Below are 21,636 nucleotides of genomic sequence, written 5' to 3'. Positions count from 1 at the left end.
TAATAGAAGCCGGCTTCGTTCAAGTCAGGCCGGCTTTAGTTTACCTACAGTCCTTGGGCAGTACCCCCATCATATTTGGTGTGGCTAGTTTTTTAGTGGCAGCTTATAGAACCAAAACAAAAATGGTGACATCGAGGGGCTTTGTATAGTTTTGTAGAGTCACCACTTAAACACTGGCCTGTATTGCATCTGTGTCCTATTACTGTATACAACGTTTTTGCACGGATTTTGTAAATTTATGAAACATGTGATCTTATATTTGTATATAAAGGTTTTATGTCTTTTTATGATTTTTAACAAATCGAATAAAGTGTATTTGACTTGACTTGAAGTGCAGAAAATGCCAACTTCTGAAAGCGTCATTTTCATAATTGTAATCTAATATCTGACTTTACCACTAAAGATCATTTTTACCTACAAAGTTATTTATATATAACATGAAATGCTTACCTGATCCCAATCAAAGGTTAGCACTTATTAAATTTAATCAGGCAACCCAATGTTATCCTATTGGAGTGGTAGGCCTCACAGTAGTGACAAATGAATTTAGGAGTTTTTCACCACCAGGACATGTAAAACGTAAAAATAAATGTCCAACCTTTCAATTATAATGCACCCTGTCCATGGGCTAACTAGGGCCTACCTTAGAGGTGACTTAAATGTGGTAAACAAGGAGTTTAAAGCTTGGCAAATAAGTTATATTGCCAAGTCAAATTGACAGTTTAAAACTGCATGCAGGCTGCAAAGGCAGGCATTGAACATATTTTAAGGGGCTGCTTAAGTGGGTGGCACTATAAGTGCTGCAGGCCAATTAATTCACAGATCTTGGGTATATTACACTATAAGGGACTTCTAAGTAAATTAAATATCCCAATCAGGAGTAACACAATCTTACCCTGTTTAAAGGAGAGAACACACACACTTTACTACTTGTTACCAGGGGTAAAGTGCAGAGTTCTAAGGCCAACAAAAACAAATCTAACCAGCAATAGGAGGGTTTGAGGCAAAATGTTTGGGGGTGACTGTGCAGAGAGGGCCAGGTCCAATAGTGGTGCACTGAGGGAGAACCTCCTGCATGAATCCCAGAGCTTTATATATTCTGAATCGGATGTTCGAAATTCAAATGCTACCAGCGAATGAACGGCATTGGTCTCCAAAGTGAAGTCAGTGGACAAGGCATAATCCCCGAAACATAGGACTGTGGCTTCTGCCCCTCTTGATTGTGCCACTTCGGCTCAAAGCCTATGGGGTCAATCGTTGAATGGTTCATCTACTTGAATTGTGATTATAACTGGTACTATGGTAACGCAGATTACTTAAAACTCAGTACTATAAAAATAAAATTAGTCCCTGTCAATAGGGGCCTCCAAGACTTGGAATCCAAGGTCCCTCAATAGGCTTCATTAGCATACAATGCTACAAAATATGTTGTGCCAACATTCAATCTGGCATCAATTTCCAAAGAGGTAAAGCAGTATAATGTAATAAAATTCAATAGAATGGCAAGGATCAACAGAGTGATTTACAATACAAGCACATTTATAAACAGAACAATAAAAGATCATAGGTTAACATTATGTCAGGAGTAAGCAGTCACAAGGATTCTTCATAAGAAGAGATATTATAGCTCAGAGTTTTTTGTCCACACAAACCTTACTGAAGCAATGTGTAGTCTAATCACGTTATTTCAATTAATGAGAGTTGGCTTGAGGAACCCATTGCTGCTATCTACATGCTGGAAAGCAAACAAACTCTCTTAAGGGGAGTGTGCATCAAGAGTTATCCTTGTAAAGTCATTGTGAGGAAAGCAGACAGTGGAATTGCATACAGCCGTAATACTGCCAATAAGAACAGCAAGGACTATGCCATCCAACCATGAGGTAGGTAAGGCCACTTTAATGTTCTGGATTTCAGGAAGTGGTTTACTGATTATAAGACATGAGGCCGCAGGTACCTAGGTCTCTAGCAGAGAGATTGTTGTACCCTGGCAGGGGTAATAAACAACAAAGGTTCTCCCATTACCCATCCCATTCAAGTTAAAAAGACACACATGTTCAAAAACACCTTGTGAAGAAACCCTTATATTGTCTGGCTTGAAACCATGACAAGTGAAGGCCACAAATATATATATATATGCATAGAATCTCAGTAAAATGGTGCTCAGGGTGAATTAGTCCAGCATGGGCGTTCCTTTTAGTTTGCCATTCGCATTCAACAGTGTTAGAGAGAAAAGAACTAAAATTGTACAAAAGTATGACAACCTTGTTTAGTAATTATGAGAAGATGATTACAAACCATAACTCAAGAAATAATTAGTAATGCTAATGTGTTCGGCCAGGACACAATTTTTATAAAACACAAATGCATTTATTTTTACAGTGGTCCATGGCTTTTTTGAAAATACACTAGGTTTTAAATAAGAATTATCTGTTGTACGCCACTGTATCGAGGGATGTTTTATTTGTTCCAGTGCCACTGAATGTAGAGTTCACACAGAGGGCGCTATTCTACTATGCCCCTCCGTGGATCATCATTCAAAATGCACTCAACAGTAAGGCACAGAATTAAGAGACAAAAAATATTCCGAAACCAATTCAGTATACTTTTCACAATCTACAATGTTCCAATATTTCAATCCATTGAAGTTTTATGCGCACTATTAAATTTTGATGTGACCAGACAGGATCTTGTCATAAATGTCTCTTGTCAATTGCACGTATGATTTCTGAGAATCATCTAAGAAATAAAGAGGATCTGCAATTACTGATGGATCGAAACCTTCTTCCACCAATCGAAATTTCTGCTGCTTGAAGGTTGCAGTGATTTCCATCTTTTCCTAGGAAGAAGAACAAGTGAGTGAATGTGAATTTCTTTTTCCGAAAGTAGTTCAGCACAACATCCTAGAGTGAAACTGAACATCACTACCCAAATAATAAGTGAAACAAGAACGTACACTGTGCTGTCAGACTGCACATGAAAAGTCTGCTTGTTTCATAGGATACACCACACAGAAATCAAAAATTAAATCATAAAAAAGCATATTCACGCGGAGATGCCTACTTCCAAATTGATTCAAGCAAACTTCACGCACAATTGCAATTACTTGGGTTGCTTCATGCCACTCACCCAAATAAAAGTGGGGTTTCCTCACTGTGAAAATTCCATTTTAGTCAGTACAGAATAGTTCTCAAACATCACAATGTCTATTTTATGTTCTTATTTTGAAATGGAAGTAGTTTCCTAGTTAAAGTTTATCTTCATTCTTGAATATAGGGAGAGATCTGGTGGTGCAGACATACACTTATAAACTTCCTCCTGGACGACCCAGGTGTAAATGGTTCAGAAAGAGGTAAAACAAATCCCCATGTTCAAATAAGAGTGTAGGACATGGAAAGACTTGATGGAGCCATTTCAAAAAAGATGAATGTAAAATGCTAATATCCTATATCAAGGCGTACATTTGTGAATTTAGTGACATTTGTAGAGACTGTGTTTCTTTCCGCCACATCACCTGTGAAAATGCAGTCTTTTGATGCACTTTCCAAAATTTGATGCACCACGTTTCCTCACCCAGGAAAGCACCTGTTAATATAAGCTCTTCCAACATTAGTTCTCCTGGCTTCCCTTTGAGCAAATCTGTTGTGCCTGTGAATGGCTCATGTTATGGCCGGACTGAAGTGTTAAATTGAGTAGTGAAAATTATGAGGATTGGTTGTGTTTTTATAGGCAATCAGGTGAGAGACCCACTATCACTGATAACTTTCGAATCCATTTTTGTGATCTATACACCATAGTTAGGGCTGACTAGGATACTAAAAGCAGTCCTAGCAACAAGCATTCGCACTGCAATGGGTCTCGCATTTGCCAGAATTAAAGCTATTGGTATTGTAAATGACAATGCCTTTTATTTTTTTTTATTTTTTTTAAAGTTTTATATAGCGCGAACTAGACCCGAACCGAATCAGGTATCAGAGCGCTTTACATAGCAAAAGTTACGTTTTTTTTTTACATGAGGACACACTTTCATTTTTTTTTTTTAGGCACGGGGAGATTAAGTGATTTGCCCAGAATCACAGGAGGTTTTGGCGTTGTTACCGAGACTCGAATCCAGATCCCCAGGTCCGAGGTCGAGCGCCCTAGCCGTTAGGCTAACTCCTTTGATAATTGACACATAAATAAAACGAACTGTCATTTACAATGCTAATAGCTCAAACTCTTGTAAATGCGAGACCTATTTCATTTGAAAGAAGTGGGCGCCATTGTACCGGGTTGGTTGGAAAGTGATAGCGTGCATGGCGCACTGAATGTTGCAGGAAAGCACGTAATGCCTGCAGTAGGAGAAACTCATTAAAGAAAATAGTGCTTACAGACTAAATAAGACATACGGTGTTACAACAGAAGTAAAAGGGTCAGTCCTCATGAGAGGCTACAAATGAAGACAAGGTAGTACTAAGGAGGGCTAAACACGCTGTTGTGTTTTGATCATATGTTTTGTTGTTCTTTGGAATGGTTTTCCTTCAAGCTTCTATCTCTCTGCCATTGCTTCAACATTCTATGCAGGTGGCTAAGGGACAGTTGCTGTGGGAGAAGACCTGTGTAGGCTGTGTCCTACCTTGCTCCTGTGTTCTTGCAATAAATCTTATTCTACTTGAATTACCAGTCTCCTGACTTTACAATTGGCGACGAGGACTCTGCTATGAACACTAGGAAACCACTGAACCCATTTTAAATTCACAATTTTCCTTATTGTGAATGGCCTTAAGGATTTTTAACTTCAACTGAATTTTTTTGGACTGAACTGATTTCCATTTTCAACTGATACCACTGAACTGAACTGAGTATTTCTTCATGTGAGTACCTTCTTCTTAATTGATTATTTAAAAAGACAATTATCTTGAAGAGGTTACCTCTGGAAAAAAAAACAATTGATCTTGGAGCTACCTTCAGTTTTCAGTCATTCGAAAATTCTACCTTAAGACATTATCCTTAAGGGATTTTCTCTGCTTAATTTACCTTTTAAAATATTGTTTGCCTGGTGTTATATCTTCTTATCCTATTCGTTTCGTATTTCCTCATGAACTTAAAGAGAAATACAATGATACATTTTTGGATAAGTTAAGTGTTGAAGTGTTTTAAAAGCAATTTAAAACATTTAAAAACAATCTAAGGCAATACAATTAAGCAGTGATTTTATCGTTTTTGTGAATGCGTTCCTAACAGGAGCATCTGTTTGGCATTTTTTGAAAGACTCTCTCGAGCTCTCAACGAAGCTTTCCTTGCCTGCTCGTGTACTCACACGTCACCGCATCTTGGCAGTTATCCCTTGCGCCTTCGTTCTTCAAGCTGCATCACTTTGGAGCTCGTTCGCCATTCCGCTTCTGCATTCTCCTAATGCGTGACGTTTGTTCCTAGAGTACCTAGCGGGACTACGTCATCACGCATTACGTGGCGCCCATCTTTGAAGATCTACGATTCTGCGTGTCACTTCAGTGATACAACACACTTTTACATTCTAGTTTGTTTTTTTGAAACTTTTACCACCGCGGTTTCTTCAACAGTGATCCGCACACTCTCAACTCTTTTACCGGAGCCTTACGAGATTTACTGCGTATTATTTCAACAGTGATACGCACACTTTTCACATACTTTACAGCGTCCTGCCTATTATTCCAACAGTGGTACGCACACTTTTCGTATATCTTATTCATCATCACAGGATTGAAGGTGCTAATCTTTTGTTCTTCGAAGTAAACACGGCAAGTGTAATTTTTATTTCTTGGTGGTAGTTCACATTTTTTGTCTCCCATTATGGCCACGCAAAATTTTACTATCCAGTTTCCTGATGCTTTTTGGCCCTCTGGTTTGGAACCTAGCATGAAATGGTTACAATGGAAGGCATATTTTTTAAACTTCATTGAGACTATCGATGAAGATAATAAGAATAAACCAGAAAGAAAGAAGACATTATTTTTATATTCTATTGGAGCCTGTGGTTTGAAAGTGTATAATGATATGGTCAAGACTGTTGGTGGAGTGATTCGAATGTTTTTACTGATATTCTGAAAGATTTCGATAACCATTTTTCTCCTAAGGTGTGCAGAGGCATCACAAGATATAAATATTTCCACAGAAAACAACAACCTGGTGAGACTATTGATGTGTATGTAGCAGAATTAACAAAGATTGCAGAAGATTGCAAATTTGACCATCTTCAAGAACAATTGATTAGAGACCAAGTTGTTATGCATGCCAGTGATCCAGCTATCCAAGACAAACTGTGGATCAATGGTGATGCCGATTTGAAAGATGTCCTTTCCATCGTTAGAAAAGCTGAGCTTTCAGGTCGTAGCGCTAAAGCCATTAAAAATGAGAGTAAGGACATTTTGGAAGTTGTTTCTAAGGTACATAAGAAGCACAAGCAAAAGTAGGCCACGGTTTAAGAACAAGTCCAGTCTTGTTAAGAAAGATTCTGTTTTAAAATGTTTCAGATGTGGTAGTGAGTCTCATTTGGCTAACAGCAAATTGTGCCCTGCTGTCAAAGAAAAATGTTTAAATTGCGGTCTTATAGGACATTTTACTAAAGCTTGCATTAGAAAAAAGAACAAGAAAGTTAAAATAGTTTGTGATTCCAGTTCTAGTGAGGATGAATTTATTGTTAAGAAAACTTTACATTGTTCACTTGAAGATGAGGAAAATTTGCAGGAGGAGAAACAGTTTTTATTCAATATTAGAGATCCCACAAACAAAAGTTTAATTAAGAAACCTATTTGTAATATGTCATTTGGTGGTATATCCATTGATATATATGCTGATTCCGGATCTCCGTATACCATTATCAACAAAGAGGTGTGGAATTCGAAATTTTCAAAATTTTTGGGGAATACTCTTTATGTCCTTGATATTTCTCCTATGAGTTACCTTGGGAGAAAAATTTATTTGATTGGTTTCAGACTTCTAAATTTTAGATTTAAAGGAAGGGAATGTTTGGGCAAATTATACGTTGCTAAAAAAGGACCTTCTGTCCTTGGATGGAAAGACCAAGGTCATCTTGACATCATTTTGAATCCCAATAGCCCTGACCCTGTCATGGTTATTGAAGTTGGCAGTGGTATTGGGGACTCCATGCTTTCCAAATTTAGCAAGGATTTTAGTGGACAAATTGGTAATTACAAGGGTTTTGCTCATCGCATTGTATTGAAAGAAAACGCTAATGCTAAGGTTCACAGAGTTAGAAACATTCCAATAATATTACGCAAAGAGGTGGAAAATGAATTGGATAAACTTGATATAATTGAACCTATTGAATCATCCGAATGGATTTCACCAGTAGTTGTGGCTAGACGCGCTAATGGTAAAATCCGTTTATGCATAGACCTTCGTCACCTAAATGAAAATATTGTTATTAATAAGTTTCCTTTACCGGAAATTACTGAAATGTTGTCCTTAGTTAAAGATGCTAAATTCTTTTCTACAATTGATTTGTCATCGGCTTATTATCAGATTTCCTTGGAAGACTAAAGCAAACATCTTACTGCTTTTATTACACATATGGGGTGTTTTCAGTTTAAAAGAATGCCTTTTGGTTTGGCATCTGCCGCCGCCATTTTTCAACGAATCATGCATCAACTTTTTGGTAAGCATCCTAAAATTAGATTCTTCCAAGACGATATCCTCATTTTTGGAAAAGATAAAGGCGAGCATGATTCTGTTCTAAATGAGGTGTTTTACTTTGGAGGAGAAGGGTTTGACCGTGGAACATTCCAAGTGTAAGTTTGCTGTTAAGTCTGTTACTTACCTTGGTCACGTTTTGTGAGCTGGTGGTGTTGCTACCAAACCCAAGTTGGTTGACGCTATCAAGAATGCCCCTCCTCCATCTAACAAAGATGAAATTAGATCTTTTTTAGGGCTGGTGGAATTTTATTCTAAATTTGTCCAAGGCTTTTCGAGTAAGGTGTTCAATATCAGACAACTTCTTAAGTCCAACGTTAGGTTCTTTTGGTCTGAGGTGTGCGAAAACGAGTTTAACTCTATTAAAGAAGCTATTATCCATGCTCCTGTTCTATTTCCTTTTGATTTGGATAGGAAATCTATTATTACAGTTGACGCTAGTAATAAAGGTTTAGGGGGTGTCCTGTCTCAGATTGATGAGTGTGGCAAAGAATGCGTGATTGCCTAGGCTTCTAGGGCTCTTACTCCTCCTGAGTGTAAGTTTTCGGTCATAGAGAAAGAAACTTTGGCAGTAGTTTGGGTTTTGGAACATTTCAGAAGTTTTGTGTGGGGTAAGGAGTCTACCGTCATGTCGGACCATAAACCTTTGATTAAACTTTTGACTACGGAAGATTTATTTAAGGAATCTGCTAGGATTGCAAGGATGTCCATGCGGTTACAGGAATATATTTACAAGATTGAATACGTTCCAGGTAAAAACAATGTTTTAGCAGATTTGTTATCTCGCATGCCATCTGAATTGCAGGATTGTGAAAGTAATGAGTGGGATTCTTTACAAGTAGCTTTAATTCATGATGACATCCAGATTTGTATTGAAAAAGGAAAATGGAGTGAGGAATATCTTAAGGAGAATGTTTTGGTTTTACTTATTTCTTTTATTCAGGATGGTTGGCCAGATAAGTCTAAATTAATCCAGGATCTTAAAGCGTTTTGGGAAGTTAAAAATGAACTTTCTGTAGTGGATGACACTGTTTTCAGAGGTGATAAGGCTATTCCTCCCTCTTCCTTAAGAGCTTCCATTTTAGAATGATGCCATGAAGATCATTGTGGAATAGTTAAGACAAAGCAGAATGTTAAGAAATGGTATTGATGGCCTGGTATGGATGTTAATGCTGAGAGAGTGGTTCGGGACTGTATTGTTTGTGCTAACTCGGATAAGGCTCTTATAACGTTAAGACCTGATATGTGTGAAACAATTGTTCCTGACGGGCCTTGGCATACTGTTGCTATTGACATCATGGGTCCTATTGGTCAGAATTCAAGGTTTATTATATCAATTATTGATACTTTTTCTAGATGGCCATGCATCACTATTGTCGACAAGGTTGACTCAGCTGCTGTTTTACAATTTTTGGACCGTGTTTTTATAGAGGAAGGCCTTCCTGTTCAAGTTATCAGTAATAATGGTGTACAATTTGTTTCCAAATTAACTAAGTCTTATTTTGAAAGAGTTGGTTTTAAACATAGAACCACTTCTTTGTACCACCCTAGTGGTAATGGCATGTGTGAGAGGTTTAATAAGGTTCTTAAAAGTGCCATTCAAATTGCTGGGGTTAATGGTAGCAATTGGGAACTTCAAGTATTTAAAACAGTCTGGACTTACAGAACTAATGTTCATGAGGCTTTGAAAATGTCTCCTTTTGATATCATGAGAGGACGCAGTGCTAGAACTAAGTGTAATCCTGATTGGTTGCATAGGAATACGTGTCATGATATTTGTATGGAATCAGTCAGGAATAATATCCTTGAGAAACATTTACAGTATAAATGTACTTTTGATAACAAGTTTGGAGGAGGTTGTGCTGATGTCAAAGCTGGAATGTGGGTTAAGGTTAAAAAACCTTGGAAGGTTCGCAAGGGAGAGTCTCAGTATTGTCAACCACTTAAGATCAAGAAGGTTTTACGTAATGCAGTTCTTTTGAGTGATGGGAAGGTATGGAACGTTAGGAGAATCGCTATTTATAGGGGTAAAAATAACGTTCCTGTTTCTTCCAGGGGTAAGGATTTAAGCTCTTTGGATGATTTTTTGGAGGAGGGACAAGGTGATGTGACTATTTCTTCTAATTCTCCTGAGACGTCTGTTAATACCCCTGGAATTTCTTCTGAAATTTCTCCAGAGAGGTCAGAAAATGTTTTTTCTGAAAATATGACTGATAATGGAAATTCGAATTCACCTGTGGTTGCTAACAATACAGATAATTGTGTTGTAAATTCTGCAACTCCTGTTTTGCAATCTGCTTTCAAGAAACGTGTTGTTTCTAAACCAAAATGGTTGAATGACTGTTTGTTGATTTATTATTTATATTTTCTTTGCAGTTATTTGTATTTCTTTATTTTCGAAAGGGGGAAGATGTGTTGTGTTTTGATCATATGTTTTGTTGTTCTTTGGAATTGTTTTCCTTCAAGCTTCTATCTCTCTGCCATTGCTTCAACATTCTATGCAGGTGGCTAAGGGACAGCTGCTGTGGGAGAAGACCTGTGTAGGCTGTGTCCTACCTTGCTCCTGTGTTCTTGCAATAAATCGTATTCTACTTAAATTACCAGTCTCCTGACTTTACACACGCCTATTAACGAATCAGAAGCCAGCACTTACAAAAGACAATGACAAGCCAATGAAAAATATGGGCGGAGAGTGGGCGGAGCTTTAACTCCATAGTCTAATCCAGCATGCCCTGCAGAGCAGCGCATGCGTTGCCCAGGCTCCACCTTAAAATGCTCAGATCACCCTGCTCACTTCATCTCCAAGTGCCATATGTCTTACGATCAAATCAATCCATGCGTCTGTCCATCCATCCTCCCTCTCTTCTCTCCCTCTTAAATCACTTTCTTTCTACCTCCCCCTCCCTCTCGAAGCCTCCCCATGCTTGCAAAAAATCTTGGGGAAAGTGGCAAACAACCAGGAGCAACCCTGGACTTTCAGAGTCGGACTCTGAAAACTTCAGCCCACTAGGAAAAAGGCCGGGGGAATCAAAGGCCTGTCTGGCCCTGGCCCGGGTGCCCACTTGGAGTAGAATATAAAAACATCTAGTTCAGAATCTGTCTATTCTTTTAGTGAAACACAATACACATGACTCCTCCGAAGAAAACAACTAAAGGATACATTATGTAGGTTAAAGGTATCATTTGTTTGCATGCCTTTATGATGACTTTACCTTCTTCAGAAAAGCTTCGAATTTAACATTTTCGGAGCTCAAAAAAACATAAAAGGCAGATTGTCTTATTTGTACATACTGTCTGCTTGATTTGCTGGAGATCTCATTTCTCCGAGTAAGGCAGAATTTTATGTTAGTGGACTGCTAAAGCCACGTTACTTTTGGGGACAGAGTGCAAGCAATACTCTTTCTTTTTGGGTGTTCAGAAACACTTGCCTTAGGATAACTTGCTTTCCATGCAAAACATGTTTTGCATTCTTTTGATTCGATCTGAATGTTACAATGTATTTTATGTACATCTAAATCCACATCACCCTTTTTGAATATCCTTGGATTTCTATTAAAGGCATGGACTGGACCAAGAGGTTATGAGGGTAGGATCAGAGCTAACAATTGGGGGCTGGGGAAGGAAAAGCTGCATCATGGATCTAGGAGCTACTAATACACCAGACCCGGGAGCCGAGCTGGCCACGGGGGTGGGCCTTACTTTATACTCCTTATTTTTGCCCAAAGAAGCCTTTTCTTTAGCAACATTAGAAAAATTTAAAGATTGAGAGAAAACCAGTATGCTGCTTAACGTATGCCTTGCAGCCTGATTGAAGTTCCATGATGCACGTTTATAATTGATTTTGCTACATAAAAGTCAGAACAGATTTACGATATTTGTCCTTGTTGCCAATTTCTTTAAGCTAGACTTTAGCTCCAGCCTTTCTGCTTCGTCGCCATAACTTTATTTTATTGGATACCTGAGTATTTCTATTTTTTTTACATTTCCAGCAGTATGAGTGATAGAGCAAGAGACCGATGCTGGGGCACTTTCACCTTCCTTCTGCAAGGCTTGTCGGGGCAGTGGTCAAATCACTAATGCAGATCAGTGCCTCTGAAAAGCCAGTAGGTCTCTGCCAGAGTTTGATACACGCTAGACTCATCTCTGAATTCACAAAATCAAAAGCATGTGGACAAAGCCCTCTGAGAAATTAGTAACACAATGTCCAGTTACATGCTGTTTGTTATCTTCAGAAAGCTGTGGTTTTAGGAAAAGGTTAAATACATGGTATAGGAATCAGGCTCTGTATATACTATACCAAAGTAAGGTCTAGTGTGAACCCCAATGGCAGGCAAACGTAAATGTGGTAGTGTGGGCGAGCAGTAAGGCTTTATCAGAGAGTAGTGTTACGCATGTATTGTACACACTCAGGAAATAAATGATATCACACACTCAGACCAATTGGTTTGTATAAAAATTATTGTTGTAGTCTTTTATTACTAGAACCAAATCATAGGCAGAATTGTACTTTCCATGGCAATACACAATTGTCATTAACTTGGTTTTGTTACCCGTTTGTAAACTTTGGCAAATAGGCAGTCGAAATTACTTTATCGTTACTTTTCTTACACAGCGAAGTATCTCTAGATACAACGCTGGTACATTTCCTAAGAGAAAGGAAAGTAATGCATTTTGCAGTCTAATTACAGTTTTGTAGTATTACTCACAAACAAAAATGAGGTTACGTGTTCGGGAGTAAGGCTCGGGCAGATGGGCACTCGAATCGCACCAGCAGCGGCACAAAGGTGACCTGGTGCGTAGTACAGGGACCGTACGTTCGCCAATAGGCTAAGTATGGTCATGGGTCTGGGACTGCGACAAGAAGGCCACCAGGTTAGTTGAACAAAAAGCTCCTGGGGTCGAGGTCAGCACGGTAGCCCAATGGTCAACACAAGAACTACACCACCAGTGGCACGGAGGTGGGCAGGTGTAGGATGGGGTTGTCAGGGTTCCAAGGTTTCTCAGTGGAGACTGTTGGTCTTGGTCTATGCTGCAGATTTGGTCGGGGATTCCTGGGAGTCGGTTAGCGGCTGATTAGGCAAGTAGGATCTTTGGGAGTTGACGTCTTGTGACCACAAGCGTTCACAGACAGAGTGTCAGATTGGTCTTCTTGGATCCCTTTGGTTAGAGCTGGTCGGGGTGTCGCCTTCATCGTGGTTTAGAAACTTGTTGATGTTCAGGGGTAACTTTAACCCAGGCTATGATGGCTAGGGGGACCTCCTTAGCGTATTGGGCCACTCTGCTCAGGGAGTTCAGTGGTGGGGACTCACAGAGTCAGCCTGAGTCGGATGGTTTTGAGCAAGTCTGGTGCTCACGGGAGACAAATTCTTTTTGGTTGAGAAGGCAGCGCAGGTTCTCTGGATTTTTTAGGGCTGCTGGTTGCCGGACACACTAAGGTTCTGCTGGAGGAGCCCGAGGAGGGGACAGGTCGGAAGGGCTGGGCCCCAGTTAGTTGGTGTCCTCCTCTTCCTCTCTCAGTGCGGCTGTCTGGAAATTCTTCTTATTGTTTCTTTTTGTCGGCTCTGGTCTGAGGAGGAAAGGTTTGGGGGTGCCCTTAAATACTAAACTTAGGGGTGTGTTAGGTAGGTACAGGTCGGAACCAAGGGGTACCTCTCCCTTGGGGTGGGTACACCACTTATTATGTCACCCTCCAGTGGGATGGGGGCCTAAGTCTCACTCTGTGTCCCCTCCATCTTCAAAACAGCGGGGACTGAGTGTTGTGCTTCACCTTGCCTTCCCCACCTGAGGGGTGGGGTTGGCAAAGGTGAGCACACCTCTCCTCCTAACTTGGTTTTCCTGCCGATTCTCCTGCCCTGAGTGGGGGTCAGAACTGGTGTGGGCCAGTTCCTGGGAGTTTGCAAACGGCTGGGGGTAGCTCACAAAGGCAGCAAGCCTTGGAAGCTTCCCCTTTGTGGACCCTGCCCATCCTGGGGGAGGAGGCTTGACACTTCGTCCCAGGATGTGCTTTGTTTCAGGACCACAAGAGCAGCAGGCTCTCAACCCAGGGATCCAGAATCATGTCTGGTGGAGCCAGCTGGCGAGCAGTCACTCAGCCAGGACACAAGAGGTAGGTCAATGTTCAGCGGGCCTCTCTTAGATGCCCTCTGAGCGCATTTTTCAAAAAATCCTACACTGGTATCAGTGTAGGTTTAATGTGCTGAGACGTTTGGTACCAAACTCCCCAGTTTTCAGTAAAGCCATTATGGTGCTGTGGGGTTAGGAATGACAAACTCCCATAACATATACTCTTTATGGCAGTACTGCACTTACAATGTCTAAGAATTGACTTAGACACTGTAGGGGTTCAGGGCTCATGTACCTGTACTCTCACCAAGGGTATAGTGCACCCAGCTATAGAAGTGGCTTACCTAGGCCAGGGCAGTGGGTTGTAGGCATCGCACACGGGGATGCAAGTCATTTCGACTCTTCCCTTTGTTCTGCACAAAAACAGTTAGCCTGCAATTGCAGTGTGTGTAAAAGGTACAAGGTTTCTAAGGGTGGCACAAACAGTGCTGCAGCCCTTAGGGGCCTTCCCTGGTGACAGTGCCCTTGGTAACCCTGTACATTTCACAAGGACTTGCAAAACCCAATTGGCAACTCTCTGGCCACTTGTAACATCACAGTTTAGGGAAAGAACAAAGGCCTGGGTACCTGGTTGGCAGGAATCCAGGGCACCTTTAGTCAAAGTACATCAACATTTAGGTCAAAAGGTGGGGGGGGGGGGGGGGGGGGGGCAACCATGCAAAAACGGGCACTTTCCTACACATGGTAGGTCAGCGCCTTTAGAACAGCAAAAGATTTGTGTCACAGTCACAAAACTCATGGGTGTCATGGAAAGATGGGCAATCAGAGCCAGTTAAACACGCATGGACTTCATTTGGGAGTAGTCAGTGTGAGAAGTTGGCCTGGCATATGCTGTCCACTATTCTAGTGGGCACCTTGCATCAGTCCAAACGGCCCTTATTGATGGTAGGTTTAAAGACAACCTTTTATAGAAAGCTATCCTAGTGGTAGCTGTGGAGCGCAGCCTTCAGGCTAAGTCTTGAAGGAATGTAAAGCAGCTTGTTTTACCAGTCTATAATCTCATGAATGACCAAATGAAAGGAGAACCACACCAGGTATAAATAAAATATATATGTATTTATTCTAAACACACTCCTCTAGTCTCTTTATGAGGCAAGAGGCAAAAGTACACAAGTTAAATTTAAGTAGCACACAGTAAATGAGCACAGTATACTTTTTGCCCTAGGGGCCTCACAAACCATATACTAAGAAAATGGTATAAGTACCTCTGTGAACATAGAGACAAAGCCTAGGGCCTGTAGAACCGCTGGGGCAACCAGGAACCACCCAAGGTAGGGATGCAGGAGACCCACGGGGGACACGTGCAGTGTCTAAAAACAGCCGCGAATCACCACTGACTTCTATGGAGAAAGTTGCAATTAGATTTTTAAGGATTAAGGACACTTATAAGTGGACAAGGAACAAACCCCTTCAGTACTGGACAGTTCGAGAGTCCAGATCCACTGGAGCACCAAAGTACTCGTGTTACTTCACCCAGGAAAGCCGGGTGCATAGGTGTCTTTTCGTGTCGGGTTTCGTCGTCGTTTCCTATGGAGAGCTGCAAAGAAGTGCTGCAGGCGACCAGATGAAGTGTCCGGATGGATCCAAGGGTGGATCAAAGATCTGAAGAACCTGAATGCAAAGGGGACAGAGTCTGGGTCACGTGCCAGTGACCAGGGAGGCAGTAAGAAGATGCCCACCAATGTTGGGTGATTTCAGGTGCAGGAGGTGAAGCTTGACTCTTCAGCCACGAGGACCAGGAGGCGTCAATGACAACCAGGAGCTGGATTTGAGCTGTGCAACGTCGGATGTCGAGTGCTGCAGCGTCTGTATCTGGATTGGACCCAACAAGCCTTGGCAACAGCAACCCATGCAGAATGCAAAGATTAGCTTTGGAGCAGACCAGCAAGGTCTGAGGGACTCACCCTTTGGAGGGAAGTCAGGGCACGTCTTGAGCAACCAGGAAAGCCCAAGAAACAAAAGAGTTACCTTTGTGGGGACCCACAAGTCGACGAACCAAGGATTGCGTTGGGGCCTCGAGCAGAAATGCTAGAAGCGGACCCACGGAACACTCGTGAAGTGAAGGCCCACAATCTTCGGTGCAGATGGTGCTCAGGGCTTGGACTACAAGTAGCCCACTGCACAACTTCAGGAAAGCTCGGGAAGTAGATGCACTTGCAAATGTGCACAGTGTCCAGGAGTTTCGGTCCCACGTCTCCTGTGACGGCTGTGGGTCTCAGAAATGTCTGGAAGTCTGTCCTGTGTCGCAGATTATTTGGGATCCGGCGGGAGCTTCTTCCGTCTTCTAGTCGAAATAGAATGTCGAAGTTCCAAAATATATGTTGCAGAGTTTCGTCCAGGGTAATCTAAAGTCCTAGGGACTGGGTTCCTATACTTATACTAAGTTTAGGGGATTGACTAACTCTAAGGTCCCACCTATGGGTGGACATTGGGAAGGAGTGATTTCACCCCTTCCCTTTTCCCAGTTTCGCACCTGAACTGGGGCTGAGTGCCCCAGCAACCTGTTTGAACTGGGGTATGCACAGGGACACCTTGCGCGTCCCAGGCACTGTCTGAAAAGCATTCACTGAATGCACCCACCCGGCCCCAATACACCAAAGCCTGTCTGGGGAGGTGGTTACACCTCCCTGGACAGGAAACCTATTGTCCAGGCCTCCCCTGCCGGAGTGGCTCGTGTCTGTGGCAGCAGCATTCATTTTGTGATGCTGGGGCTCTTTAAAACTATTACCAGGTAAGTAAGTATGTACATGTCTTCTCCCTCTAGAAGGGTGGAATTCGACCCCCGCCGCCAGAACTGGCAGGGGGTGAAGGGGGGGCGGGGGGGTGTAGGATTCCAAAGTGTTTGACACCAAACACAACATGTTTTGATGCAGCCGCCATTCCAAAGTTAGCATTTACCGCAAGGTTATAATGCACTTAAGAGTATATGGTATGGCAGTATCACAGAACAGCTATAAGGAAGGGATTTCGAAAGCTGCAGAGGGGCTCAGATAATGCTTGGGCACCCTCTCACACAAAATCAAGCACTCTGCCTTCAGGATTGTCAAGGCCTGCCATAGGAGTGACTTATAGGTTTATAAATGTCTGTATATACAGGTAGATATAGGTATACTATATCTAAGTAAGGGGTACAAGTACCACCTTACCCAGGCTGCAGTAGCAGACCTGTGGTGCCATTTCGGAAGGCTTCCCAGGGGTGGCATAATATATGCTTCAGCCACTGGTAGGCCTCTGGGGTACCTATGCCCTTAGTCAGACCCTCCAGGATTTCGCGATTTGCCGCGAAATCGGCACTTTTGTAAAAATGCAGCGATTTTTACAAAAGTGCCCGCGAAATCGGCACTTTTGTAAAAATGGCGGGATTTTTACAAAAGTGCCTGCGAAATCTAGACATCCAGACCCCTTTCAAGGGGGCGGGGGTGGAAAGAGCCATCTGGTCAATCTCAGGCCTCTGGAGGCAGTGGCAGCCTCCGCTCCGTGGGAAGCCTGGGGAGGGGCCGCTCTGTGGGACCCTCCAGGGGTGCTCTCTGCTGATCCCACGATTGAGGGGAGAGAGAGGCTCTTGTAACTTGGAGGCTCCAAGGAGAGCATCCGACCTGTGTGGGGGGAGGAGGTGGGGTGCTGTCACTGATGGCTCTTTCAAAGAAAGCTGTGTCTGTAATTACAGGAACATTTAATGCAGCTGCAGACCAGGGGATTCGTCCGTGCCGGAAGTCTGACTTTGCCCCAGCCCTTCTTGGGGCTTCCTTCATTATCCTGGCACTCGGAGTGGCCCTTGTCTAGAGACGTGCACTGCCCGGGCCCCTGAGGGCCCTAGGTGGGACTTCAGAGTCCGCAGACAGCAGCAGCTTCAGATAGTTCAAGGACAAGAGGAAAACATCAGTGCCCGGCGGCACAGGAGTCAACGCACTACAGACCAACACACTGGAAACAGCACACACAGACCATAAACACACCAGGGACCAACACACACAGACCACAAACACACCAGGGACCAACACACACAGACCACAAACACACCAGGGACCAACATACACAGACCACAAACACACTGGGAACAACACACACAGACCACAAACACACTGGGAACAACACACACAGACCACAAACACACCAGAGACTAACACACACAGACCACAGACACACCAGGGACCAACACACACAGATATCTGTGTTTGTTGTAGGAAAAACCGCCAAATAAAATGCCGCTAAATTGCCGCTAAATTTCCATATTTGTGCCGCTAAATTTCCATTTTTGTGCCGCTAAATTTGCTAATCCATGCCGCTATATCCTGGGGGGGGGTCTGTAAGATACCATAGACTAGGGACTCACAAGGGTAACCCAGTAACCAATCTGGAGTGTACCTAATGTACATGCAATCAATTTAGAGAGGAAGCAGCTAGGCTGGGGTCCTGGTTAGCAGGGCCCCAGCCAGACTAAGGCGATAAATCCGTGAAACACAGCTAAAAAAGTGGGGGTAACCATAGTAAGCAGATCCTACTCTCCTACAGTCAGGGGTTGCAGCTCCGACCTCCAACTTGCTACCTGCTACTCGTGGTATTCCCTTCGCGACCCCTGGCCTCAGAGGAGGCAAGCTCAAAGTGGTCAGCAGAGTTAGCCAGGGTCAGCCACCTTTAATAAAGGCGGATGAGGCTGGGGTAAAATCGGTCACACATAAATCCACTAAGTACGAAGCTAAAGGGCGAGGATCTGTACACATTTACTTGTATGTCAGGTGCCACTAGACCTCTAAAAGGCTCGTAGTACAATCCGGTGTATTTGAAGTTGCTCCATCAAGAAGTCTAGGTTTGTCTGGACTCAATCATGTCAATTCAAAGTCTCTAGGCCATTGGGTTTGGAGCAATATCAGTACCATTATACCCTAGACATCACTAAGCTTAGAGGTCAAGGGATGGAAGTCTGGCATTTGAGAAGCTGTGGTACCTGTACAAGTCACCTCTCAATGTGTTTTGAACACTTGCAACCACATATTCAAAAGTCGTATTTTTGCTTTCTGTATTGAAATTACCTTTGAGTAATGCAATCTTTAGACCATAGATGCTGCTGTTGGCTCCTAAAAAATGCTGACCAATAACCGGGTCCTTGTCTGTTCTACTGAGTCTCTGCTGGAAATTAATTGGCTTAAGAGGTGTTTGGTTGTCAACATAATGTGCCCTCCCTAAGCATTTCATACATATGATTGATTATACCACAATCATAGACGCACAGATAAACCTTTTGCTTAGTTTAAAGGCCTTACCTGTATGTCTATAGTATCAGAACTGGGAACTTGCAGGAAGGTTAGACACCTATTGTTTTTAACATTAGTCATAAAGTAATTTCACCGTGGACGAGGGTCTTCATGGTAAAGTCACAAAAAGAACAACTGCCCTATTTGGATGGGACGACAATCTGACTGTGCCGTCTGTCACTCCATTTATCACTAGAGTTGATACGGCTGATCTGGCTGACCAGGCCAATGTACCATTCCTCCCTCACAGCTCCATGTAGATTCCTGTTAAAGCTGCGTACTCTGTCCCAGAGGGAAGCTTTTCCCTGATAAAATTGTTAATCGCCTGTCCCCTCCAGGTATCGGAGTATATATACTCCATGCTAAATCCTCCAAACAAGCCTTATGTGCAGTTGTCACACTAACAGTGCCTGGCTCTTCGCAACTACAAATGGGTCCATTCGTGCCAAGATCTTGCCGCCCTCACAGGCTGCCAACACGAGCTTCTGGTGGACCCGACTCTTATGCCACAGTGATCGCCAGTGATGACTGCTTGAAAAATGCGGAAGACCTGGTGTATATGTGTCCTCTAATGACACCTCGATTTTATGTGACTCTACATTGCCTTGAGATTAGCGCATCGCCTGTTCCAGAGATTGCGTTAAAAAATTGAATATTCCGGAAAGAAGAGTCATTAATAGTGTGACCATTAGAAATCCATATTTAAAACCCGTTTTAGGAAGTGCTCTGTGGGAAGTAGCACTTGGAAATCCAACCCAAGAATTCAGGCGCAACTAGCACTAAGATAATAATGGAGCATTTAGCACCATACTAATTTGAGAAGTGATGTAATAACATTTTTATAAGCCCTGAAATAGCGGCCTAGTGCGCCGAGAAACTTATTGGCTTAAAGTTGTTCAGGATAAAGTTAGCTACAGATGGAGCTATCTTGAATTGTAGTCTAATGAACAATTTGCGATGTAATAGATCATTTTGTTATTTGTGTATCTTCATGTGAGAACCTGATATTTTCTTAAATAATTTGAAAAGGACTGATAATAAATGACAATATAAACCCAGATATACTAGTGATCATTTAAAACACTATTGCTGCTCGTTTTAACTCCCAAAATAATATGTAAAGGAAACATCACAATACCAACAGGAAAATATGGAGCAACAGTCGTATTGACCCATTCGTTTCCACTATTTAGAGTGTTTTTACCCTCAGGTACTTGATGAAGTGCTTTACATTTATTAACATCATTACCTAATGCACATTTACTACATGGTGAAGTGCTCATTATGGGTATGAAATTGCATCAAAGAAATACACCACATTGTTTAAACTTAACATACAGAGTAATTTTTATTGATATTTTATTTTGTTATTGGAATTCCTGAGTCCTCTAAATAAGGACCATGGGCTCTGAAGTATCAAGGGTTTTACCCATTCTGTGTTTATGGGAAATACAATCATTAGTATATAAAGACCTTAGTGTCAAGCTATGCAGTCCCAATTTACAGTGAATGAATATTTCTGTATTATTTTCTTCATTGCCTTTGCTTACACTGGTACAGCCAGTTCATTTTCACACTTACCATATGGATTTCGCTCACTGCTCTTACTAACAAGGAGTGGGTAGTTCCAACAGAGTTAAGGCCCACTTGCTCATTCTCAAAATAAATACAGCAGGCCCAACTAGTTGGAAAACCCATAGGTCGTGGAATTCACAGTTAGAAGCTATTGGCGAATGATAGACGCCCATGGCATGGAACAAATGAGTGATCCTTAAACCACAGACTGGATTACCCAGAAATCCTCATAATTCACGTTATCTAAGAAGTCCAAAAGCATTCCTTTGGGGGTTAGCGGTAATGCCAACAGAATTGGGTTTCAGGATCACTTATGAGTAGCACTTTTCATTTAGATGTCAGCATTAACTCCATTACCACACATTGTGGGCTAACCATCTAATTGAATGTTTACCTCCTATTCTAAGTAACATACACAAAATGCATCTTTCTTTGGAATTGGAGCGATTACTTTCTAGCCTAAAGCTGGAGGTAAGAAAGTGGAGAAAGATGCAATAAGTAACAATAAAAGCATTATGATGTATAACTCCACTATACATTCAAAAATGTAAATCTGAAGGTAAAGCATAATGCATTAAATAATTACTGGTAGTTGCATTAATCAGAGTTCTACTCCCTTGCTTTAATTCCTTACATGTAGAGGTAAAAGGACCCCATGACGTAGCAAACTTAAATGAGGGAGGGACGTGGTGGTAACGCCAAATGAAAAAGTAATATCTTCCTCCGAGTATGAGCTTCTGAGTTTGCTCTAACGCCTACTATTAACGTTCAAAATAATATCAGAAATTTCCTCCTGTTACACTGCTACACTTGGAGCAAACTTCAGACTTTCCCTAAACTCACTAAGAAGTCCAGAAGTATTGGCACAATTGTCACTACTTTCTATGAAAACCTAACTGCTTAACTAGACTTCACTCAGATTTCTAACAAGTGTACATTTCCGAATGGGAATATGTATTAAATATATGTATTTAAACTTGTTCGTTTATTATCCACGCCAAACTACTTTTTTGTTGGT

At 41.9% G+C, this 21,636-nt stretch overlaps 1 protein-coding gene across 1 annotated transcript in view; it reads right to left on the bottom strand.

Moving 5' to 3' along the window:
* Positions 1-1,518: 1,518 nt before the first annotated feature.
* The window catches only part of SLC27A6 (solute carrier family 27 member 6), a 504,875-nt gene continuing 484,757 nt past the window's right edge, over positions 1,519-21,636 (bottom strand). Inside the window, exon 10 of the mRNA XM_078675611.1 lies at positions 1,519-2,836. Within this exon, the coding sequence (XP_078531737.1) occupies positions 2,660-2,836 (177 nt within the window). The 3' untranslated portion in view covers positions 1,519-2,659. The remainder of the gene's footprint in view (positions 2,837-21,636) is intronic.

Source organism: Lissotriton helveticus, chromosome 2_1, assembly GCF_964261635.1.
Source record: "Lissotriton helveticus chromosome 2_1, aLisHel1.1, whole genome shotgun sequence".
Classification (NCBI taxonomy): domain Eukaryota; kingdom Metazoa; phylum Chordata; class Amphibia; order Caudata; family Salamandridae; genus Lissotriton; species Lissotriton helveticus.
The sequence above is the reverse complement of the archived record's forward strand: the minus strand, read 5'-3'. Positions and strand labels throughout refer to the sequence as shown.